General features: G+C 37.5%; 4 protein-coding genes across 7 annotated transcripts; 3 read left to right on the plus strand and 1 right to left on the minus strand.

The window, feature by feature from the left end:
- On the plus strand, positions 1 to 2,766 carry LOC125216202 (protein ABSCISIC ACID-INSENSITIVE 5). Of its 2 annotated transcripts, none has more exons than XM_048117858.2 (5): positions 1 to 248; positions 1,068 to 2,138; positions 2,217 to 2,288; positions 2,373 to 2,402; positions 2,493 to 2,766. In XM_048117858.2, exons 2-5 carry the CDS (start codon positions 1,110 to 1,112, stop codon positions 2,592 to 2,594), a joined length of 1,233 nt encoding a protein of 410 aa, XP_047973815.2. In that variant the 5' UTR covers positions 1 to 248; positions 1,068 to 1,109; the 3' UTR covers positions 2,595 to 2,766. The 2 variants fall into 2 exon arrangements, with proteins under 2 accessions (XP_047973815.2, XP_088925530.1); XM_089069404.1 differs by having other exon boundaries at positions 1,123 to 2,138.
- Positions 2,767 to 2,814: 48 nt separating this feature from the next.
- LOC125216203 (uncharacterized) lies at positions 2,815 to 4,798 on the plus strand. Its single transcript, XM_048117859.2, has 4 exons — positions 2,815 to 2,893; positions 3,360 to 3,518; positions 3,711 to 3,796; positions 3,895 to 4,798. Exons 1-4 carry the CDS (start codon positions 2,816 to 2,818, stop codon positions 3,911 to 3,913), a joined length of 342 nt encoding a protein of 113 aa, XP_047973816.1. The 5' UTR covers position 2,815; the 3' UTR covers positions 3,914 to 4,798.
- Positions 4,799 to 11,274: 6,476 nt separating this feature from the next.
- On the plus strand, positions 11,275 to 12,119 carry LOC125212948 (protein BIC1-like). The gene has a single exon (XM_048113260.2). The coding sequence runs from the start codon at positions 11,612 to 11,614 to the stop codon at positions 11,924 to 11,926; it is 315 nt and encodes a 104-aa protein (XP_047969217.2). The 5' UTR covers positions 11,275 to 11,611; the 3' UTR covers positions 11,927 to 12,119.
- Positions 12,120 to 14,421: 2,302 nt separating this feature from the next.
- On the minus strand, positions 14,422 to 17,569 carry LOC125210297 (iron-sulfur assembly protein IscA-like 2, mitochondrial). Of its 3 annotated transcripts, none has more exons than XM_048109850.2 (6): positions 17,411 to 17,569; positions 17,159 to 17,309; positions 16,527 to 16,720; positions 16,111 to 16,235; positions 15,887 to 15,995; positions 14,422 to 14,913 (listed from the first exon to the last, which is right to left on the minus strand). In XM_048109850.2, exons 3-6 carry the CDS (start codon positions 16,701 to 16,703, stop codon positions 14,851 to 14,853), a joined length of 474 nt encoding a protein of 157 aa, XP_047965807.1. In that variant the 5' UTR covers positions 16,704 to 16,720; positions 17,159 to 17,309; positions 17,411 to 17,569; the 3' UTR covers positions 14,422 to 14,850. The 3 variants fall into 3 exon arrangements, with proteins under 3 accessions (XP_047965807.1, XP_047965805.1, XP_047965808.1); XM_048109848.2 differs by having other exon boundaries at positions 16,527 to 16,725; XM_048109851.2 differs by having other exon boundaries at positions 16,527 to 16,725; positions 17,159 to 17,312; positions 17,411 to 17,564.
- Between the last annotated feature and the right edge of the window lie 221 nt (positions 17,570 to 17,790).

Consider the following 17,790-nt stretch of genomic DNA (forward strand, 5'->3'; position numbering starts at 1 on the left):
CTCCCTCTCTCTCTCTCTACAAATACACACATATATAGATAATATCGTCGTCTAGCTACTAAAATTTCTAGTTGTATACAATCTTATTTATTTCCGTATATATATTTATGTTTGTGTGTATTTGCTAAACGCTAATGATATTTAAAAATAGGGTGCTAGCCAGCTAGAAAATTGATCTGACCTTTATCCCTTGAGCAAACCAATCCCTTGCAAGCTCAGCCACTACTCTACAAGTATTGGATTCCAATGTAAACCTTCTCTCTCTCTCTCTCTCAGAAGATACTGATTATTCTTCCTTTATATCCATTGTTTGTGATCAAGGGTTTGGCATATGATACTCATTGTTTATTTGAAGATATGGTTTACTGTTTATCTTTATTTTCATTTTGTGATTCATGATTCATAAATGAGTTATGATTTGCTGTGATCTTCTTTTTCATCTTTAGTGTATATATTTGATCTTATGATCTTCTTTTTCAAGTCTGAATTGAATAAGGTTTTCTTCCTTCAGTAATTCAGTTATATAATTATATGTTAATAATTCAATGATAATAGTGTGCAACATTAGGTTTTAATTTTGTGTAGACACAGTTATTGGATAGGATTTGATATGGCAAAAAATTTGTGTGCATAATCGTAATTAAATCCGTTCAATTTAATTAATTTGAGTTTCACTTATTTTCAGTTAGGGTTTATTAAGCATAGTTAGGATAATAAAAGATTCTTTGTAATTAAATTTGCTAATTATGATTAAGATATAAATAGGTAAGATGTATTGGATTGTGCCCACATAAGCAATATGAACATGGCCTAATTAGGTGTAAAAGGAAAAAAAATACTAGATGTTGAAAATAATTTTTTTTCTCGATTCTTGTATTATGTGGCTATAGTGATAGAAAATGAACAAATATGTAACTTAATTATAATAGTATATCAGGTTGATTTGAATTTAATTTGATCATCTACCTCTATGTAACCATAACCAACTCCAAAATAAAAGATGTGCGCCGAAATTGGACATTTCATTTGTCTGTTTCTTAATTTCTTGATCTTGATTGGTGGAACAGTGATCCAAGAAGTTCCTTGAAATCTTGGCCAATAATTCCGACATGGTAACAACAGATTCCGAGATAGAAATGGATTCACCGATGGAATCAGATCAGCAGCAACAGCCTAAGAATCAGTCGTTGGGGCGGCAGTCGTCGATATACTCCCTCACGCTCGACGAGTTCCAACACACTCTCTCTGAGAATGGCAAGAATTTTGGATCCATGAACATGGATGAGTTCCTCAACAGCATATGGACCGCCGAGGAAAATCAAGCTCATGCTCATGCGCATGCGCACGGCCAAGGACACGCCATGAATGGCGCTGGCGCCATCCCGGGCCAGCATTTTCAGCTGCAAGAAAGCAATGGGGAGGGAATAGCCAAGCAGCATAGCTTGCCTAGGCAGGGGTCACTCAGCATTCCCGAGCCTCTGTGCAGGAAGACGGTAGACGAGGTGTGGTCGGAGATTCACGGGAGTCAGCATCACGGGAATGGCGGCCAAGGCCATATTCCGAATCCCGGGACTACTACTCACAAACAGGCTACTTTTGGAGAGATGACACTCGAAGACTTCTTGATACGGGCCGGGGTTGTGAGGGAACATAATTTCACGATGGCGCCACCTCAGCAACAGCAGCCGCCCTTCGGAATGTACCAGAACACTAACCATCCCGCGATGGGGCCGGGATTCGCCCAAAGGCCGGTGATGGCTGTTGGAGTTGCTGCTTCCGGGATCAACTCTGTTTCGGGTTATCAGCCACTACAGAGTGGTGTGGGAGACACGACCGGCTATGGAGGCGGGATGAAAAGGGGCGGTGGATATGCGCCACAAGCCCCTCCTCCTCCGGTGGGGAGCTACGGAGGGAGAGTGGGGAACGGAAGCGGAGGGGGGTTCGGGGGGTTGGGAATGGGGTCACCGGTCAGCCCTTTGTCGGATGGAATGGGAGCGAACCAAGTTGATGGAATCGAGGGGATGAGAGGAGGGCGGAAGCGGACGTTAGATGGGCCGGTGGAGAAGGTCGTGGAGAGGCGGCAACGGAGAATGATCAAGAACAGGGAGTCTGCTGCAAGATCCAGAGCAAGGAAGCAGGTAAACTAGCCTTATTCCTTATGTTCCATTCCCCAAAATCGATATCTCCGTTAACGAAGCGTATGGCTTCTCCGGCAGGCTTACACGGTCGAGCTCGAGGCCGAACTGAACCAACTCAAAGAAGAGAATCTACACCTCAAGCAAGCTCTGGTAAGCAAACAAAACAGTGCTAAAAAAATACGCAACTGCAAATTTATAGATGCTAATCAATTCAAATTCCCTCATCTACAACAGGCTGAGTTAGAGAGAAAGAGAAAACAGCAGGTAAATCATATACAGTAAAATCTCCAATGTGTTTCAATTTTATGGGAAAAAAGAAGCTTGATTAGTGATTTGGTTGATGAATGTTAACAGTACTATGAGGAAGAGGCAAGACAAGCACAAATGCAGTCAAAATCATACAAAGCTAATGAGAAATTGAGAGCAATGAGAAGGTGCTTGAGCTGTTCTTATTGAGGAGGCTAAGGATAGTTTTTGAGGGCAGCTATAGAATTCATATAGTCTTATAGTATGTTTTTTCATGAGTCTCCTAAACATATTTGGTAGGGCAATTAGAAGAGGAAAGTTGTTTCTATAGGGATATGTAATCTTATCTTATACCAAAAATCTGAACCAGGTATTATCTCTCTTCTCCATTGTAGAAGATATGAACAGAGCAAAAGCATCAATATTTTGATATGCAGATCCCCTATCTATGTTCGGATCAAGCAAAGCATTTGGTGTTTCTTCTAATTAGGTTTCCCCAAGCTATAAAGGTAGAACAGATCAACATATTATTCTCTACCTGTATCAGCATGAATGGAGTATATTACTCTGTTTCTCTGGTTTTCAATTTACTGTATTTGCCATTTATCCTTGTGCTCATAAATCAATGGCTGAATTGATTGAATCCGCCCGATAACGTAAGAAGAAAAAACCCTAGAATTACAGCTCTTCCGAATTTTCAGCTAAGTATTTTCAATCGAATACGAAATCAAAGGCTTTAATCATTAGTTGGAGACTTACGAAGCTTTAATCGGTGGTCGGACTTCACCGTGTTTATCCAAATCCATTTCCGCCACCACACGTTCGTGGAAATGCGTGAGAGAACATATCATATGGCATTGCACTCATGTTATATCTGATTATGCTCAATTTCCTGATTGGAATCAGAGACAGGAAGAAAGGTTGAAATTGAGATGTAGCTGATAGGTTTTCTGCATATGTTGGTTGTGCAATCAGATAAACCAAGTTGGAGTTTTCTATTTTCATCAATGGCTGCCTGCACTTCCCAGCTCCCCTTATTTCAAACCTCCTGATGCTCGGAGGCAGGTCGGGGTATTGGCTGTTCTAGGCCGGGTTGGGTTTTCGGGTGCAACTCAAAGTTGTGGATGCTTAGAGGTGAAATGTTACTGAGAGTCTTGAGAGATTGGCCTTCTTTGAACAATTGTACTGAAGCCAAGATCAAGGTTATTGGGATTGGAGGCGGTGGATCGTATATGTTGTTAATCGTGTGATAGAGAGTGCGATGAAGGGGGTCGAGTTCTGGATAGTTAACTTGACATCCAAGCCTCGATGTTGTTTATGATGCAGGTTCAGATGTCCTGTTGTGAAATTCGGAACGAATTCCCGAGATCAAATTCTAGAGGAAGAGCTGTTCAAGCGCAAGAAGAGAAAAGGTTGCTACCCTAATTATCATTCCAGATGATAAATTGCTGACATTAGTTTCTCCATCCACACCATGCATTCAGTCTTGCTGGTGATATTCTTCGACTAGGATTTCGCGGTTTCTCTGACATTATCACGGTATGACTGATCAAGAATGACAATAGGAGTTTATAACAAGCATATGGTAAGTGAATTATGTTGGTGGTTTGCACGCCTGAATGATTACGCAGGCTCTTGCTTGAACGTGATAACATGTGCGTTGCTTTGTAAATTTTCCGGTTCTGCAGCAGAGCTCAATTAAGCAAAAACTTCATCTACTCGATAGAACTAACTCAAATATTCGTGACCTTCTTTGCAAGTTGTTCCATTTCACCCTGATCTTGAACAATGATCAAGACTTTTTTATTAGAAAACAGAAGTGAATTTGATTGCTCTGTTGTTTCCCTGTACCTGGTTTAGGAATTCCACCGCTTTCCACTTCCCGTGCTCTCAAAAAGATCCAAAATTTGCATCACTTCGGATGATAATGATGGTCAATGTAGGGACCTTGTTTTGAGGCTTGATGGATTCGGATTGGTGATGAATCGGGTGAGCATAACTTTGATAGCCACTGGTTTAAACGCCGAGAAGTAGGTGATGGGAGGACTCCCCGGGTCTATATATAGTTATATACTTATATACATGCTAGTGATAAAATGTAAACTCATACTCTCTCTGTCCCACGTTACTTGAGGCGTTTTTTTTCGGCACAGGATTTAAGAAATTTGTGTTTAATGAGTTAAATAAAGTAATATAAAGTAGAAGAGAAAATAAAGTAAGAGATATGAGAGAAGGTAAAGCAAAAGAAATAATAAAGTATGTGTGATTAGATGTTTTGTTCTTAGCCATAAAGAAAAATGACTCAAGTAATTTGGGACAATCCAAAATGGAATACGACTCAAGTAACTTGGGACGGTGGGATATTGTACAAACTTCAAACTTTTCAACACAATGTCAACACAATATCAAGATTTTGATGTCAGCATATGTCAACACAATGTCAACATGGTATCAATCGTTGAAACTGTGTTGAAATTTTTTATTGATGTTATTTTATCAACTGTTGACATTTTTTAACGGTCCAGATCATAATTTGGAGTTTGTACAATATTTAGAGTTTGCATTTTATTACATTCCTATAGACGTCACCACGGTTCGTGAACCGCCGGTTCCCGGTTCCGAACCGGCGGTTCCGGTTCAAAAAAAGCCTGAACCTGAACCGGCCCGCCTAGCTTCCGGCGGTTCCGGTTCATGAACCGGTTCATTCACGGTTCGTAGCCGGTTCAAGACCGGCGGTTTTCAGACGGTTCCGGGCCAGTTCGCCGGTTCAATTTCGTTTTTTTTATTTATTTATTTATTTATTTATTCATTTATAGTGCTAATTACAAATTACATCTTGTAGTTCGCCGTTTAAGAAGTAACCATAGAAACGAGGAAACCCACTTTTTCTTTATTCATTTAATTTCTATTTCTTTTTTTTTTACTAAATTTTTGACACCTAGCAAAAGAAATTTTATTATTTCTTTGCTATTTTGCAGTAAAATACCAAAAAATCGTGGTCGGGAAGGTTATAGTAGCCAAAGCCATTGGAATTTTTATTTTATACATTGGAAAAATCCGTTTGGTTATTAATAGGCCAGGACGGTAAAAATAATAACTGAAAGAAAAAATCAATTAGTTATTTGTCAAAATTTTATTTATTCAAATAAATAAATATAACGAAAATGACAATTGACAAATAGAGTAGAAGTCGACATTGGAGTTGGACAATTGGAATTTTATTGATACAATGATTACAAATTACAATAATACAATTATACAAATTTGAACGATATGTTGATATTACAAATACAAATGTTGAAAATTGAAATTACAAAAGAGTCAAAAGACTTAATACATAACATAATACATGCTTGTTACTTGTTAGCTTGTATAACAATTTAAATAAAAAATCTTGAAGTAAAAAACAATAAATTATAAATGCAAGTAGATAGTATAATATATTATATATATACTCTTAGTCGGCGAAGGAGATGTTTCTACATAACTAAATTGAGGATACCTTTAGCAATTCAACCTTAATTGTTGAGTTTAATTTAACCATCAATAATCATGGTAGAATTGTCAAAAGTCTCCCGGATTTAGTCTTATAGAGAAGTCTTCTTCATCGATTAGAGTATATACAAATACAATTATATAATTGTATTTGTATATTTTAAAGTTGAAACAATTGAAAAACAAAAAGAAATAAAGGAAAAGGACTTGAGCCCAACTTAAATTTAAAATTTAAGTTGGGTTGCCTACGTATCCTTAATGCTCAATTACATTAAGGAATCAAAGTCCACGTAGTTCTCTTACCTTACTTACCTATTCGGCAATTGGCGGTAGACCTCCCACTCCACCTTATTGTTGTTCTTCTTCTTCGTCGGGGTAGTAGTCTTGGTCGGTTTGTACTTGGGTGTTCCAATCTAGCTCTTGGTCTCTAATGTCAGCCGAACACCAATCGTCAAGTAACATGGTGGCTTCCATATTTTGGCCGGATAGTCTACTTCTTCTATCGTCCAAGACGTTGCCTCCAACACTAAAAGCGGACTCGACGGCGACAGTGGAAGCCGGAATTGAAAAAATCTCCTTGGCCATTGATGCAAGGATGGGAAAATCTTTCTCATGTGTTCCCCACCAATCGAGGACGTCGATTTGGTTGGGAACGGGAACTTTATCTTCATTCAAAGAAAAGCGTGAGTCAAAATATAAATCTAACTCACTTACCGTACTCCTTGCCGACGAACTACCGCTGGTGGTGTAACCGTATAGGTCGGCCAATTGGGATTGTGCGTCGGGGTCATCAACTTGAAAGAACCCAAAACTGTGTTGTTGATGAGGGGTGGGTCGTTGTCTCACTTGGTGGGTACTGTTGTACTTGGCTTCGTATTCGGCAAAGAGAGTTCGCAACTCAAACTCAAATGCATGTTTGATGACAGAGAGATTGGGGAGGTTTATTTGGAATGTTTCGGACAAACGTATGTTGTTGTCCTCATTGACTTCGGATTGCAAATCCCGAAGTGGTTGAAGATCAATAGAACTCAAATTGTTGTAATAAAATTCTAAAATCTTCAAGGTACCGACCAATTTCCATTTCGGATCCAAAACCTTTGCAATCAAAAACACCGTTGGAATCTCACTGAAATACTTAAGCCATTTGTCAATCATATAATATAAAACACACATCAACTCAGGATTTGTAATGGAATTTTTCATAGCCGTCTTAAAACCAAGTGATATATACATGCAATGTTCTAAAACACGAACAGATGTGCAATAATAAACACCCGATAACTCAACAGTCGCATTTTTGAAACCTTTGAACAATTTAAACAAACTCATGCTTTGCTCCCAACATGCATGCGATAAATATAAATCAGGAACGGGATAAGTCCTAAAAAAATCAATCAAATAATCTATATGCTCCAAAGTAGAGTTCAAACAATCATATGTGGAGTTCCATCTAGTAGACACATCAATTGTAAAATTTGTGTACCTGATCTTCTTTTGATGACAATATTTCTTCCAAGCCTTACCAATGTGAGGCTTCCAATGGATCAAATTTACGGCAGTTCTAATAGGATCAACATGTTTTTGCCACAAAGAAAGAGCATCTTGTACACATAAATTTAAAATATGACAAATGCATCTTTGATGAAAGTACTTACCATTTATAACCGGGGCACAAGCCGCAATTAAGTCGGCAATACTTGCAGTGTTAGCGGTTCCATTATCAAAACCAACAGAAAAGACCTTATTGCACAATCTATATTCATTCAAACTTGAATAATTAAAGCAGCAATTGCGGGTGCCGGTGTGTGGCGCAGGAAATTGTCTAAAACCAATCAAACGCTTGTGCAACGTCCAACTATTGTCCAAAAAATGACATGTAATGCCCATATAAGAATTTCTTTGAAAAGCATCAGTCCACACATCAGAGCAAATGTTTACTTTGTGACCCAAGGTGGACAAAAAACGTGTTACTTCTTTTTGCTTCTCAAAAAACTGTCTGTTGTTAGATCTTTGATGTGAAGTTGCGGGTATTCTCTTAGCACCGACATTAAAAGCGGTTTGCATAGTAAATTCATATTTTTTGTCATCAAAAAAATTGAAAGGCAAATGCTTCATTGCAGCCCATCTAACCATAGCATCTTGAGCGACTTTATGATCATATTTAAAAAGAGGCGTACCTGTTGTTTCAGACGCACCGGACGGGAAGTTTAGTTGGGTTTGGGATTTGGCGGTCCCATATTCGATCGGATGCTTTGCCTTTAAATGACGATGGAGAGTACCATAGCCCCCACCGGCAAAAAAGGGGTAGGATTTATCGCAATAGTTACAATATGCGACAAATTCATTGGTCTCTTTTTGAGTGGTTCCATCTAGTACCGGGACTTTTTTATAATGTTTAACAAAAATATCCGATTTCAAGGCCTTCTTATTAGCCTTATCCCGCTCGGTTTGAGTTTCAGGAGGAGGAACCGCTTCATCATTTTCACCAACTTGTCCGGCGCTCGTCGGAGGATATTGTGCAGATCCTCCACCATTACCACCGTCGTCATCGGATGATAAATTCACGTTACCATAAGAGTGATAAGACTCGTAACCTTCGGCGCCGCTCATGTTGCTAAGTACCATGGCAGCCCTATGATCTTCTTCGGCCTACAAATATTATATATAAAGTATAAACAGTATAAATAATGTATAGTACCAAAAATAAGAATTTGTAAAATTAATATTTGAACAACTTACTTGCAAACGCATAGCGGTTTGTCGGGAAACCTCATCCATAACCTCACGACGACTAGGGCGCCTTGATTTCCGACGACCACTTTGATCTTGGTCTTGGGCAATTCCCTTGCCCCGATCACCACCACGACGAGATGAAGACATTTTTTGCAAATTGAAAAATAAAGAGAGAGTATAACAAGAGTAGTGAGGGATGACCGGATGATTATGATAGACAATTGAAGTAAATTATAAGAACAATTTGCACAAATATAGTAAACAATTTGAGCAATTAGAGAGAATGGAGATAGAGATGAGAGAAATTGTGAGATTGAGAAGAGAAATCCTTGTTAACACAAGAATGGGGTGAGTAGAAATGAAGGGGAGAGGGGGTATTTATAGGAGAAAAAATCAGATTTAATTAAAAAAAAAAAATGTGAATTTTCGAAAATTTGAATCCGGTCGGTTTACCGCCTGAACCGCCGGTTTCTGACACGAAACTGGCGGTTTCTAGCCGTTCTGCCACCCTACGCTGCAACCCTATGCCTAGACCGCCTGAAAAGCTGCCGGAACCGGCGGTTTCTGGCCGGTTCCAGACCAAACCGCCGGTTTGGTCGCCGGTTTCCTGCCACCCTCCGCCTGCAACCCTACGCTGCCACCACCTGCCGCCTGAAAAGCTGCCGGAACCGCCGGTTTCCGGCGTGTAACCGGCGGTTACGGTTCTTATTTTTCCGCGAACCTGAACCGGCCCGCCTAAAACGCCGACTCCTATCCGATTCCGAACCGCCACCGCGGTTCCGGTTCACGGTTCCGAACCGCCGGTGACGGTTCCGGGCCGGTTCGGACGGGCCGGTTCGGTTTGGTGACGTCTACATTCCTATATACATATATATCTACATCCGTGGGTTATGAAATGAATTGCAGGAAAATCTGGTTGGACAAGTTGATTCGAATAGGCATCTGTCATCGTCGTTTCTAGAAGGCGGCGTGGTGGAGATGCCGGAGTTCTTGAGGAAGAAAGGAAGGTAAAGCTATCCAAGAGTTTAATTGCTTACTCAATTCTTTTGTAATGCCTTTGTATAGGATTTCGGTTTCTCATTTTTATTTGATAGGAGTATGAGCTACTCCTATCAAATAATTATATCAAATAAAATGAGAATTTTAATTTTTATTTGCGTTGGAGTTTTGTTTTAAAGGGTCAATTTCTATTATTAATGATCATTGGTTTCTTCCTCAATAAAATATGCAAGTAACGGGATCTAAATGCAATTAATAAACATTTCAAATTTGTGGCCACAGATCGTGTTCTTGCAAAAACTTTTTATCTTCCTCGTCGCAAATTAGCAAGAGCGTCAACGTGTATGGGTATGTTTTTATTTCTCTGGCAATAAATTTTATGAAAAAAAATCATAAAATTTGATACTGAGGAAAAAAGAATCAATCGCGAAAATTCATTGAGTAATGATGAGAAAAGTATTGAAGGCGATGGCGTGCAAGAGAAAATATCTGTGAAGTGAAGAAGGTTGATTACTACTCCACTATATGCAAGTGGCAACAAATCAAGTCTCCATCTTCACATTAAATGATTTTGATTTGAGTGGCTGCAACAGTCTTTTGTCTTGATTTTATTTTTTCCTTCCAATATAGGAATATGCATTGAAGCTTCCTAATATACTCCACTTGTCTACGAAAAATAGTCGCGTTTTTGTCTAAAGGGATCTTCATAAAAGATAATCTCATTTTTAAAAATAAAAAATTTCTCTTTTCGCACTTTATTCATTTTCCTCTTCTCTTCCAAACTTTATTCATTTTTTCCCTTAATTTGTGCTAGGAATTTTTCCGAGCACAGTCATTGTGCTAGGCTTTTTTCCGAGAACAGTCATTGTGCTAGGAATTCTTTCGAGCATAGTCATTGTGCTAGCAAAATGTTCCGAGCACAGTCATTGTGCTAGGAATTTTTCTGAGCTCATTGTGCTCGAAATGTTTCCGAACATAGTCAATTTGTGCTCGTAATTTGCAATACGTATTCCTAGTACGTTGACCGTGCTCGAAATGTGTTCGGATTGTGCATATTTACTTCAACATTCCGAGCACTGTCAGAAAGTGCTAGGAAAATTCTAAGCACATATTGCTGCTCGGAAATATGTGCTAAGTAAATACCCTATTTTTGTAGTGATACTTTTTACTTTATCTATTTTTTCGCATTCTCTCCTATTTTATCAATTTCTTATTAAAATTGGTATGTCCACAAATTGGACTATATTTAATGGACGGAGGGGTATTAATTTCATAAATCATAATAGTATTCCCAAAAATTATATTCTGTATATTCGGACGGAGGGGTATTTTAGAATTAATTCATTTTATAGAAATTTAACGAAATTGTCCTATTTTTATCATGCTTTACAAATGCTTTATGATATTACTACGTTTTTATTATAGCTTCTTGATATTCAAAGAAAGATAAATGATTAACCATATAACATTACCGAAAGCCACATATAACATTAACTGTAAAATAAATAAACACACCAAAAATATAGAAATGAATTAGCAATAAGTTAAAACAACACGAGATATACTATTTATAAGTGTATTTAATAATTTTATGTTAAAATTATATTGTTTTCAATTACAGTCCGAAATCAGAAGAAGGAAGAAACAATTACAGATGAGGAGAAGAATGTGGTGATGTGTGTTTTTCTCTCAGAAAGATCTGAATTTGAACCACACACAGCCTCTATTTTTAACACAAAAAGAAACCCACACAAATTCGAATGGAAATCTGGAAAAGATACACGTAGACTTGTCGCCTACCACAACACTTTCTGCTGACGTGTACCCAACATTCCCATTCATTTCCCCCAATCAAACCCTAATTCAATCTCTATACATACACACACATTATTCACCTACTCATTCTCAATTCTGCATCAATTCATACACAAATTAAGATCTAGAGACAGAGAGGGGAGTGTTAATTGATTGATACCTCGATCGCGCGATTTGAACTGGTGATGGAGAAGAATCAGGTAATTGCGGCGAAGGAAGGTGGATCGGAATCGAAATTAGGGCACGAGAAGCGGAGAGAGGTGATTGCGGCGGAGAGCGGGCGGGAGAGGCTGAAGAGGCACCGGGGGGAGGTGGCGGGGAGGGTGCGGGTGCCGGAGACGTGGGGGAAGGAGGATTTCCTCAAGGACTGGGTCGATTCCACGGTGTTCGATGCTGCGGTGAGGAGCGGCGGGATTACGACGGCGAGGGCGGCGCTGATGGAGGAAGGGAGGAGAGCTGCCGCCGCCGGCGGATACAGGATACAGCAGAAGAGCTGTTGATGATGAGTTTTCTAGGTTCATATTTTTACTATTGCTGAAACTTTTATTATTACTATTATTATTATTATTATTATTACTATTATCTATGTATGTGTAGTGATATTCCTCACATTTTTATGAGGATTCATATTCAAAGCATACATTTCATTGTAAAATAATTTAACAAATTTTTAAAAAATATATGTTTTTGTCACTCCCTTTGTATTATTCAAAGCGGAAAAGAAATTAGCCACAAATATTATAATCATGTTAAAAGGGAGAGAGAAAAAAATGGAAAGAATGATATTCACTTAAAAAATGTGCTTTTTTAGAAAAAAGAAATGGTTAAAACCATTTAAAAACCAGTGTGAAGGATTATAAAAATTAGAATAAACAAAAAACTCTTCAAAAGTAAAAGAAATACCAAAAATTAATAGCAGGAGATGCTATAGGTGATCCTTATTGCTAGAAAAGAGCAAGTTCGAGTGGAACATCGATCAAGTCAAAAGACCACCAATAAAAAGAACAAAAATTTACAACAAGGGTGAAAAGTCACAACTCATCAGGTATAAAAGAATAGAGTCGTACGGTTGTCATTGCATTAACCAGCAAGAAGAGCCACAAAGAAAATGTGTTAGTTTGAATGGAACAAAAAGTGGAGTACTATAACTTTTTGATATTAATAGTAAAGTAAATAAGAATAGCTAGAGGATGAATTAAAGCTCCTACAAACAAAATAAGAACAACTCAGCAAGAGATATGAATTAAAGCTCCAACATGAGCATGACACAAATTTCACTCTAGATTTAGCTAAGAATATCTTCCAAAGAATGATAATTTCCATTGTTGAAAGACCCACGAGCTTCCACACTTCACACCCTCCATGTAGCTCCGTCTCTTAATTCATCGTTGAGTAACATTTTCTTCGTGTAAAATGGACTAACATGCGTCTACAAAGTATAATAGTAATGCAGATAACAAGCATTTGAGCTGGAAATCCATGACCTCATTGATCGTTGAAAACCCTAATTAGTTAATTCACATATATATACTCTTATAGTCTTATACATGGTTCTACAATGGTACTACTTGTTTGGTAAATGTACACTTATGTTTATGAGCTAACTTTGCTCATAAAAAATTGAGATAATTGCACATAATTGAAACTCATATTAATTGATGAAAGTAATTCGTCAATGGCCGATTCCACGCAAGGCTTCAAACCCTAACTTACCTCAAAATTCTCGTCATCCTAATAGAGAATATTTTAGATTGTATGAGCAATATAGGGGGGCTTCATGTGCCACGCGCCACCATGATTGGTGTTGGTGAGTAAAGAAAGATTTTGCCGATCAGAGAAAAAAAATTATTCAAACTCCCTCTCTAATGTTTTATTTTTAAATTTTTACAAATTTCGTTTCGATTGAGAATAACTTAGGAGTGTTGTATGGAAAAATTCGGTCCATAATAATTTCCAGTTTAAGATTTTCGTGCAATGATAATATCAATGGTGAGACACTGAGACTAAATATTGAGAAAAAATTGTATGATTAAATGAAGGTGTAATATGTTGGTGGTGGGCTGTTTTGGGGGTTTTGGGGGCTATTTTGCAACACACATTATTTGTGGTGATGCAACGTGTGACGTGCAGCTGGATAACAAATTTGGTAAACATTTCCAACAACTTAATTTTATATTCCATTCGGCCCACAAAGTTTCTCCCATTTTATAATTTTCGTCCGTTCCACAAAGTTTGTCCCAATAGGAATATTTTCAAAAATAGACATTAAATACACATCTCAACCTCCTCAATGTGGAACCCTATGCCACTACATATTCATTTAATATAAAGTCAATTAATTTCTTAAAGCTCACGGCAGTTCAACTGAGACAAACTTTGTAGGACATGGAGAATAATACTAGTCTAACATCAGACCATATGGTACGATCTACATATCCCTTCGCCATTTTACACGTGTGCATTCACCCTTATAAAATTCATGAAACAATCACCCAAAGAAATTTATTAATCCTTAATTATTTTTCTCATTTTCTCTCATTTTTCACCTTTCTTTCTTAAATGGTATAGTTAAATTTTAAGTTATGTAATCTTCTATGTGATTGATTTACTTTTCACTTTTGAAATTTGGATCGACTCCAAAATGAGCGAAATATTAGGTAATTTTTAAAATTTTAATAAACTTGTACAGTTTGATTATGCACATACCAGTTTAACTAGAATATACAATAAATACACACAATTTCAAATTTAAAAAAGGCCATGAACAGTAATAATGAAGAAAATTGTTTCATGTGAGGAGAGAGGGAAAAAAAATAAGGCCATAGATAGTGTAATGGATGGGAGGTATGCCTTTTGTTCACAAGGCCATTTAGTATTCTTTAGATATTTCATTGAACATTTAGATGCTGATAGATTTACTTAAAAACATTGAGTACACAAATGGAGTAACATCCCAATCTCATTATTGATTTTCAAGACAAACATCAGCATGAGATGAACATACAAAACATGTAACATGATGACCTTGGCTTCACTCATCGTACATTATTCATTATGTAGGCAGATTGCTATGTTATCTCAAAACAAGAAGCGCTAATGAAGTGTACAAAATCGTCCAAATTTGCAAACGACTACTCCTATACACGTATACAATGGACATGAATCATAGCAGAACTACGGCTACTCTTATACGCGTATACAATGGACATGTTGCATAGCAGAACTACGGCTACTCAGGTGCGATAGAGCTGAGATATTCTCAGTTTCTAGTGTTTGTAGTACATATGCATCAAAAATATTGGATGAACTATCAATTAGACCTGGCAATGGGTAGCTTTTACCGGAGAGAGTGACGTTTGGTCTTCATTTTCTAGCCGGGGAAAATGATGGTATAACAAAATCAGAATTCAAAAAAAGGAGATAGCTACTTCACCATGAAGGAGCTTTTGCAGCTACAGCCACCCACTGCACTTGGATTTGTGGACACCTGCATGTTGAAACAGTAAGGGTTTATTTATAGGTAGCGGGAGCAACGAAAAAAATCTGCATTCAGTAAAATCAACTTCTACCGTAAGTTAGAGTCACAATTTAAACAACTACACCAGATGGTCAGAAATCTCAGTCACCACGGGGGATGGAAGAAGAAAAGACCAAACACAGTTGTATGCTTGACAAATTTGAGTTTTACATGGTAAACTTTGCAGCTAAGAATACGCAAGTGCGTAAATGGTTCTCAGGTATCCAAATTACTTTCCTAAAACCAATGGTTGCTAAGCTGGTTATTCAGAGCCAGCAAATGCTACCAATACTGATAATTGTAACATAATTCTACTTGCAGTTGTAATCAAAGTCGATTCTTGAAACAACAGAGAGAGCATAAACGAAATAACTGGTGTTATAAACAGGTGTCCTTCAAGGTGATTAATTCTAGTAAACAGCAAAGATATTTTTTCTACCAAGAAGCTATATATGAACATGTGATGCACAAGTCTTTTCTGAAACCTAAAAGGGTGAAGAAAGAAACAAACTTTAGATAGATAATGAATCATAACGTAATATCATTTGAGCTTCTATGACCTGGAAAAACAAAATAACGCGTCAACCCCTGAAATTGGAAACTAGAACTTATGCATCCTTCCATTTTGCTCCAATGTCAGAGTACATCCTTATTACACAAATCCAGAAGGTGATGCAAACAAGTCCTAAAACTACATCACTTGCTTATGGGTTGTTAGCTATGTCATGACTCAAGATGTACCATCTCAGAAGTGCAGAACCTCAGAAAATAGTTTACATTGGACACAATTTGTTAGTTGTTCTATTCATGTACGACTAACTACATGATAAATCTGCAGTTGTTACTTCTCTAACCAAAGGCAAGATCACAGATCTTTACTGCATAGGATTGATTAAAGCAGTGATTTAAATACTATAAATATAAGCAGCCACTATAAACGTACCTGAAAAGCCGAACGTATAAGCTCTTCAACATAATCAACAGTTGCACCTTTCACAAAGTCAAATGATATATTATCAACCACCAATTTAACTCCATCCTGCTCAAAGATCCTGGATCAACAAAGCATCAAGTTAATGACATCAACATTTAGTTTTTATTTCATTTGCCGTAAACTGGGAAGTAACCGCCACAAGAAAAATCTTTAAAAAATTGAAATACAATAACCTGTCATCATTATTGGTCTTATCATCAAGTGAAAAGTTATATTGAAACCCAGAGCAACCACCAGCTTCTATGCTCAAGCGCAACAACTTCTTACTGGGGTCTTCAACTTGCAACTCTTTCATTCTCTGCATGAAAACATCAATCCACTGACTTATCAAGTGGACAATCAATAAACTAACTCATTTTTGGAAAACTTACATCTTAAATGTAGAACCTATAAGTATCAATTCGTTTCTAAACCTAAGACTATATAGTTATTACTCTTCAGGCCAATGGTATAAAGTAAATGTTTCTTAAATCTAACCACGCCATCTCCGAATGCATATGAGTTTCCCAACACATTCAGTTGATTGAGAAGATGAAATAAGCTAGAAAGAAGAAGATAGAACACCACATTCAATGGCATGAAACATTACCTTAATACAGTTGTCGGTCAAATGAACGGCGTCAGTCGAGGGGGGTGAAGATTCTGATGAAGAAAGCTCTGATTCGCGGAGGGCGGAGGAGTAACTGAGAAGCCTGGAATTCCGACGGATTTGGGCAGAAAAGTAGGGCACAAGGCGCCGGATTACTGAACTGGACGAAGTTGCCATGCTTGCTTCAGCGCATGCTACTCTACCAATCAGAAATATCAGATTAACTCATAGTAGATGAAATTTTAGAATGTCATTTCATTCTTTTGCATTAACGGAAAACACAACTTGGGGCCAAAAATTTGAAGAGAACATAAGCATTTCAAAAATACAGACAACTCACAGATACTATGAGGAGTTCTATACATCCTATTCTATTTTGGATTGATTTTTCCAGAAAGGCCAAACACTCATGTACAATGAACAGAAACAGAACAAATTCGAAACAAGAAATCGAAAAGATATGGAGAATATAATTTGATAGCAGAATTACAAAATTACTAATCACGCCAATTACAACCAGCAGAACAGGGGCAAATCATTTGCAATAGAATTTTGCAAAAACAGGAAACCCGTGACAATCGATGAGCTATATGAGATACACACAACAATCTGGTGGCGAGTTCATAACTTACCTAATTGTAATTGCAAATGGTGGCGCCGGCGAAAAAACTTTTTGTGTGGTGAAATTCGGTTGAATCGGTTAGAACTGAGAGAGATTGATTACTGGAAGTAGGTCTACGGCTTCACCATACATATCTCCAGCTTCAATCGTGAAATCAACAGCTACTTGCAAATTAATAATCGAAGTTAGATACGAACAAAATTTATCTGCCTCTTTCGATCAAACCAACGAAAATTGGGGGAAAGAGAAAAATCAGACTTACGGTAGCCGATTAGAGCATCCAATCCACCGATTGTCCTCTGATTGCGGAGGAATCCTGATACGATCTTCCACAAAAATGATTGAATTGGGAGAATGAAATGGATTGTAGTATTTGTGGTGATGAATGATTATTTTTGTGCTATAATTAATTACAGCTATATTGGAAATTCTATATTTTATTTTTATTGGAGATGCTAGCTCTAATTGAATTGTTTGTTGAATTAAGATTTTTTATTGTCTTTAAAATAGTATATTTTATGGATATATAATTGTGAAATTTGTTTACAGTCGGAATAAAAGTATTTCGTAGCTTCAAATGCAGATTATATCCAGTAATCTGAGTTTATTCATAAGTTAAATTATACTCCCTCCGTCCCAGAG

The sequence above is a fragment of the Salvia hispanica genome, chromosome 3 (assembly GCF_029641045.1).
Source record: "Salvia hispanica isolate PSC_SH4W2 chromosome 3, Shi_PSC_v1, whole genome shotgun sequence".
NCBI classification, from domain to species: domain Eukaryota; kingdom Viridiplantae; phylum Streptophyta; class Magnoliopsida; order Lamiales; family Lamiaceae; genus Salvia; species Salvia hispanica.